Below are 7,333 nucleotides of genomic sequence, written 5' to 3' on the forward strand. Positions count from 1 at the left end.
GAGTACCTTCATTCTTGGACCACGTATTTCTGTCTTTGTTAGACAAATATTACCATAACAGTTATGAACAGAATCTGTGACAAAGGGCAGCCTTAGCGGAGTCTAACTCTCACCGGAAACGAGCCCGACTTACTGCCGGCAATGCGGACCAGACTCTGACACCGGTCGTACAAGGACCTGACAGCCCGTATCAAGTGGCCCGGTACCCCATACTCCCGGAGAACCCCCCACAAGGCCCCCCTTGGGACACGGTCGAACGCCTTCTCCAAGTCCACAAAACACATGTAGACAGCTTGGGCGAACTCCCATGCACCCTCCAGGACCCTGCTGAGGGTGTAGAGCTGGTCCATTCTCAGGGCCTCTCTTTATAATTAAAAGTAACACTGTTAAATCAAAGTTAAAGGATAACATGAGCCGTTCTGTTCACCTTGGGCAGTCATGAAGTCAGCAAAGTTCCAGATGAGTTCTCCAACAACGTACTGCTTCCTTTTCTGGTCAAAGACRTTGTGGTAAATTTGGAGGACTAGCTTCTGGTACTCCTCAGTGAACATCATGGGTGGATCCTGCAGAGGAAAAAAAATGAAACTGGTTATATGAAGTGATAAACGCAGAACCATGTGATGTAGTCAGAGGTCAGGAGACTGCAGGAGTAAGACCCTAAAGTGCTCACACTGTGAACCCCTGGCACTGCATCGGCTCCATATTCACTCTGGATGATKGGTTTCTGGTACTTTCCATGCCAGTTGTCAAACTGAGAGTTGAGCTGGATRGAGATGACCTCCAGGTGACCAGGATCGTGGTACCAGGAGAAGTAACTGTTGACGCAGATCACATCCACAAATGGAGCCTAGAAACAAGACAAACAAATCATTTTCTGAATAAACACAAACGTGRCTCATTTTTTGTTTGTTGTAAATGCCACAGGGGTTTTACAGATTTTTATTCACTGTTATGTCAATTCTTGGTGACACTAATGTTGTCCAACATTAAATAATGTGAATTACCTCTCTAAAAATTTTAGTAAGTATTTTTTTTTGTCTTCGCAATAACAGCCTGTGCAATAAGCACAATCGCCAAAAACTATAAAATGCAATAAACGGTTGGTTCAGATGTTTATGTTTGTGTATTTTGTCAATCACATGGAGGCTTTTAGTATTTGACCAATCAAATTGAGCTCTTCATGTWMTTGGCCAATCRGATGGATCTCTTATATTAKAAGACCGCCCCCTACGTAAATGTGGTGGAGAGCAAACTTAGAGAAAATCCCAACGGCTGCGAGCAAGACAGGTTTGGAGATATGATCAGTTGTCATTTATCATTAAAGCCTCGTGGCCAGTTCGTCATTACAACACAAACGGTTTTTGGTTGTGCTAGCCTTTTCTTCATTCTTTCTAAACTACCGTATAAACATGGCAGCTTCAACCGGTGTCGACCCGTGCCCATGTAGTTAGAAACAGCTTTTTCTAAAGCAAGAAGAACGAAACGACTTCTTGGTTTTTAATGATTTTTAAACATTTTTATTAGTGATTATTTTAAATTCTGCTAAAAKATACACCTAAATGTTACACTCTAGTATTTGTTMATTTATCACAAGTCATATCGTCTTCACAATATCACAGGTTGTCCTGATATCCTGCAGCCCTACAGCTAAGTGGTGCTTTGGTTTATTTTTATGTCAGTTCTTTATAAAGCTAAGGTTGCAGAAGAATAGGCGTTTGGTTTATTAACTACATTCTGAGATGTTTAGCTCACAGACGTTATGGCAGAAGAACAATAAACTTACTCTTTGTGGTGACTGATAAGGCTCTGCAGGATATTGTGACATGTTGAATTTTGCCCTCTTCTAAGCAAACATGATCCATTTTGCTTCACTTAAACTCATCTAACCTTTTTCCCAGCAGGCTCTTCTGCCATTCCCTGGAAAAACTAAGGAAAACTTTACTTCTTAGTATGAAACATGCTTTTTAAACAGACAATCCTAGKTGGCAGCTAATGTAGCTTTCCAGTTTTTTGTATTTAGAATAATGGTTATAATATGGTTAAGTGTTTTTTTAACACACCAGTTTATTAACAAGAAAGCAGCAGCTAACAGATGCATACACCCTCTCTAACGATCTGTTATTTAGCATCAAACCACAAAGATACAGGGTTTAATGCCCCTTTGTGTTTTGACTGAATGTGGGATTTTAAAGCTGCAAATGCAGCAAACTGAGATACGGAGATGAGGACTATGAAGAGACTCACTCCTTTGTCCCTGGCGTAGTTACTGTCCGAGACGAAGGTGACAGGCCGTGTAGGGTCCAGGCTTTTGGTGTGTTTTATCAATGTTCTGCAAGGAAAACAAACTGCAGATGAGAATACTGTAGGTGGTGAAACAGACGGTTAATCCATATATCAAGTACTGAATTTAAGAATCAATTTCTTCTTGAATTTAGTTCATTCATTAAGTCACAAATGCAACAACAGCTTTCCTTGTCAATTCTTTAGGTTACAGTTTAAGAGCTCTCCTGCTTACTTGTGTAATAAGATTTGATGAGGCCATTTATTCAGCTCTTCAGACCTCCACATGAGAACACAACTCATTAGTACTCACTTGAAGTAAAGTTCAGCAGGCGGCATCTCTGCGGCGGGCTCATTGGCTACGGACCACATCACAACAGAGGGGTGGTTCTTGTCCCGGCGTATGAGCTCGTCCATGACAGTCAGATGATGGGCCAAAGAGGCATTTCCAAAACTGCGACTGTGATCGCAAATCACAAAATGAACATTTTAAAGTCGGGACATTTAAATGAAAATACAACTTGACAGCCACCAACAGTTTTAAAAGCTAAGTTTTTGAGACTGGAGTTGTTTTAAGGCAGCAGTTTGGTAACGCTCTCGTTTGGACTAAGAAGAGCAGGTTATTCCAGTCAGAATTAAACTGTTTCCTCAAACTGAGGTAGTATAATCAGCTATCTGCAACAAGATTATTTGTTCATAAACTTTTTACAAAACCCACTTCGTAAGATCTGATCATTTTGAAATTTCTGGAGGAAACTATTTACCTCAAACACACACTTTAATTAATTAGATCTTTATCTCATGTCACTGACATTCAATGACCACCTTTAGTAAAAATCCATAGAAGCTAAATGCCATGGAAACAAATTGGAGACTTTTTTTGTTTTGAATATTGGAAAATAAATCCAGATTTTCACCTTCTTAAGAAACATGTCGTTCTCTTTTGGTCACTGTGGGTCTTTAGCAACCGTTCAGTACTTTTCAAATGTTACTGTGCACATGGCCTTGAAAGTTGTTTTAGGTCACATGATTCCAAAACATAAACACAGTCATGTTTGCATTTCTGTGGGCTTAAACTAAAGTGAAAAAAGATGCTAAAATGCTAACATGCTAACGTTTGAAAGGCGCAGACAAGCCACTTAAACAAAGTTAGAAGGTTATTACATGTTTTTATCTCTTAACTTGTTTTTAGAATCTGCTGCTTTGGCTCAGCGTGTGGTGCGACTCGTCCAAAACAACACAAAGTTAAACAATCAGGTTTTCAGAAGCAACTTGAGCTACGTTTACATGGACATAAGTAATGGGATTAAACGGCCATTTGGAATAAAAATGCGTCTTTTAAACACCCCATTCGGATTATTCTGACCCGATTCAGCTCGATCCGAATGAATTTGTAATCTGATTGAGAGAGGTGGTTTATGCTTATTGATAATCCGAACAGCGTGCATGTAAACACTCATAATGATCGGATTGTGCACATGTAAACAACACATTCTGATTATTTAATCTGAAAACAGTTCAATCTGATCAAAGAATTTTGCGCATGTAAACATAGCTACTGTTAACACTTACATGTCTTTGATTCCCACTCCCGGACATTCATCAATCACCACGATGCCGTGGCGGTCACACATCTGCAGGATCTCCTCAGCATAGGGGTAGTGACTGGTGCGGAAAGAGTTGGCCCCCAGCCACTTCAGTAAGTTAAAGTCCTTCACAATCAGGGGCCAGTCCAAACCTTTACCTCGAAACTTCAACATAGTGGAAGAAACAAAAGATTAGGTTTTTGAAGCAAGTAAAAAAGTTGCCGATCATATGTTGTAACTGAAACAGACACTTATGGTGCGTTCACACCGAACGCGATTTCAGCATCAGCAGCATCAGGTTTACATGCAAAGTCTATGGTGGACGCGCTTCAAGCAGCGTCGGGAAGTGCTGCGGCGCCTCAAGCACGATTAGAGCAGCGCGATTTGAACGATCTGAGCGTTCGACGCGCTGAGGCGCAAATCGCTGAAGTTAGAAAATCTGAACTTTTGCAGCTCGACGCGCCGCGTCAACCAATCAGAGAGACTCCACTGTGTGACGTAGCGACTTATTTCCTGACGGGACAGTTTACTGAATGATGTCCACTAACCTGAAACAGATGGCGAGGAGCTCTTTAGCTGAAATCGAGTGCCTGCAGTCGGTGTCCTGACAGAGATATCTGCACCAATGCGTGGCAGCGGCTCATCAGACTGGAAAAATAGTCCTGAAAGCGAGCTGTGAGCCTCTACTCTGAATTATCTGGTGAATTAATTATGAATTAATTATCTGATGAACGTGACATGCTCTTGCTCTCTGTAAATAAAGCAAAGCCACTTCCTCGTCCGACATTAAACAGAGCCCGACAGAGGAGGGAGGGGCGGGGAGGCTGTTGCCGTGCAGCGCTTCAAGAGCTGACCTGCGTCTGACCTCAAAGTGCACGAGCGACCAACTTCAGCGTTGGCTGCGATTTTGAAGCTGAAATCGCGTTCGGTGTGAATGCAGCATTAGAATCTATGCTAAAAGAGGTCCGAGACCTTTGGCTTCGGCCTGGTGGTACTCACATCAGAGTCCTCGTGCTTGTTGACCCCATGGAAATAAAACGGCTTGTTGTTGATGAGAAACTGGGTGCTGGTCACCTTCACAGTGCGGATGCCGACTGGTAGAGTATAAACATCTTCAGATGAAGATCCCCCAACAGCTGTGAGACGAACCTACACGTTAGAAGGCAGAACCGGAGACAGCCATCATTCCCTGATAATACAATCCAAAAGCACATTATCTAAATACTAACATGAAGAGTATACTAAATAAAAGGAAACTTAGAACTCAACTTCCAACAGTGACTGAATTTTATCAAGTAACATCACCTTAGTTTTGTTGCCACATTTGTCACATTACCAACACAAGACACCCGACCCCACATGTTGTCCTACCTCCATAGAGTATAGATAACCTGGATTCTCATGCATCAAATATGGCCACCACAGATTAACATCTGTCACTTTCAGCACTCCAGATGGTGTATTGGAGGAAACCACACATTGGCCCTTTTTGTCTATCAAAGTGACCTTCAAAGTGGCTGAGGATGCACCTTGGACCGACACGTTGTATCTGACAAATCCTAAAATACAAAAACAAACAGCTTAAATAAATGGGACAATAATAAGATGATATTATATAGGTAATGGTCACTTCAGTTTAAACTGAAAACAATTGTTTTTTAGCCTCATCGTGGATCAAAATACAGTGATCATTGGTGTGTAGATCTGTGATTACAGAATAGTCTTATTTTTACCTGTGTTATCAAAGAAGTCAGTAACCACCGTAATGTCATCCACATATGTTTTAGGAGTGGTATATAGCAGCACAGGACGGTGTATCCCAGCATAGTTGAAGAAATCAAAGTTGGTGTTTTGCACAAAAAACCCATCAGGATACCTGTAAACCAAATCAATCCTCAGTCATTACATCCGAACAGATTCATCTGCGAAAGTTTAAACCAAAGCAACCGCACTCACAGAAACTGAAGAGTCAGCAGAAACAGAAGAGTCAACAGAACGTGAAGCAAGAAGCGCTGATGTTGAAATATTGTTTCGATGGTGTCCTAAGAGCTGACAGAAGCTAAAAAATTATAGGTCACTGCTGACAGATATTCAAAAAGTAAAAGTACTTTCAATATTAAGCCTGTTTTATAGTCAAAGAGATTAAAGACATGAGCTCTCATGGGTTGCAGCCGACGTGGGCTGTTCGTGTCGGCTGGATAAATGGCTGTAAAATGAGACGCTCTACAGAAGATGCTAGTTCACGTGACCATGCTCTGCCTCGTTACCATGTTGATAAATAAAGTAAATAAATAAAATCCATTAATAATTTGGGTTTAGCTCCAGTATCAGTACTTGTAATTGCATTTTATTTAACATCTCATTGCAACAATGGTTTCTTCAGACAAGTTCTTTAACTTACATTTTTCGGTCCGTGTTAAATTTCCAAACTCAGTCATTCAAAAAAATAAATAAATAAAAAAATCTGCCGTAAAATAAAAAGAAAACCTTCACCGTCTTTGTTTTTCTGTTTAATTTGGTTAAATGAATTCTAGGATACTGTCGGCTGCGTAGGATACCGGCGCAGACAAATTGGGACACAGCCTACGGCGCGGGGCAGTCAGTTATGCTAACGTTAGCTAAAGCTTTAAGTGCCATCACATTAACTCATTGAATTACAGTAATAATCCATCTTGTCTCGTCTTCTCACAGTTTTTAATTGGTTTGAAGTCTTTTAACAAATTTACAAAATAGCCGTCAGTTCAAGAACATGAATTAAAAGCAGTTAATTTTTAGTTATACAGTATTTGAGTGGATGTACAGTGAAAGAAAAGTCTCGTGCAAATCAAATCAGATTAAAGAGGCTAGGAAGTGAGTTGTGTGTAAAAAAACAACAACAAAAATATTAATTACATGGTGCGGTCGTTCATGTACTGGATGCTGCCTGGAGGAAGAGTGTTTAGAGTCAGAGTGTTGTTGACAGCGATGGTGATCCTGCACGGCGTGGTGGGCTTTTCATGCAGCACGCCATTTATCTCAGCCTCAAAAGGAAGATGACCTCCTTCATGTTCTGCCACTTTCACACCGTTCACCCACTGGTGGATATAAAGAAATCAAATCTCAACAACACAATGTTTCATAGTTTTACAGTCTTGAATGGCACAGGAAGATGACATCATCATACTCACCACTATTGAATAATAATGAGCACTTCCCACTCTGAGAACCACTCGTGTGCCTTCGTCTGTGATCCAGTGGGCCGGTGCCACCACCTCTCGCTCGTACCACACCCAGCCAACAAAGTCTCTCAGCGTGGAGTCCTGTGTGATGTCGTTGTAACTGGCAGGAACTGGCATGTCGATCACAGGACCGGTCTGCAGAGCGTCAATGACAAGAGAGCATTTTATTTCTGTGGAATGAGTTTTTCATAAAAGTACAATTTCACAGTTCTGCTTTGATTTATTATATTATATTATATTATATTATAT

At 41.0% G+C, this 7,333-nt stretch overlaps 1 protein-coding gene across 1 annotated transcript in view; it reads right to left on the reverse strand.

The window, feature by feature from the left end:
• Nucleotides 1-7,219, reverse strand: part of gusb (glucuronidase, beta) — a gene marked incomplete at its 5' end in the record, with an annotated part of 10,903 nt that extends 3,684 nt beyond the window's left edge. Inside the window, 10 exon segments of the mRNA XM_014019648.1 lie at nt 428-563; nt 671-847; nt 2,245-2,329; nt 2,594-2,740; nt 3,853-4,031; nt 4,866-5,015; nt 5,238-5,425; nt 5,600-5,742; nt 6,759-6,940; nt 7,034-7,219. Coding sequence (XP_013875102.1) covers nt 428-563; nt 671-847; nt 2,245-2,329; nt 2,594-2,740; nt 3,853-4,031; nt 4,866-5,015; nt 5,238-5,425; nt 5,600-5,742; nt 6,759-6,940; nt 7,034-7,219 — 1,573 coding nt within the window.
• Nucleotides 7,220-7,333: the final 114 nt, after the last annotated feature.

Source organism: Austrofundulus limnaeus, unplaced genomic scaffold (assembly GCF_001266775.1).
Source record: "Austrofundulus limnaeus strain Quisiro unplaced genomic scaffold, Austrofundulus_limnaeus-1.0 Scaffold225, whole genome shotgun sequence".
NCBI lineage: Eukaryota > Metazoa > Chordata > Actinopteri > Cyprinodontiformes > Rivulidae > Austrofundulus > Austrofundulus limnaeus.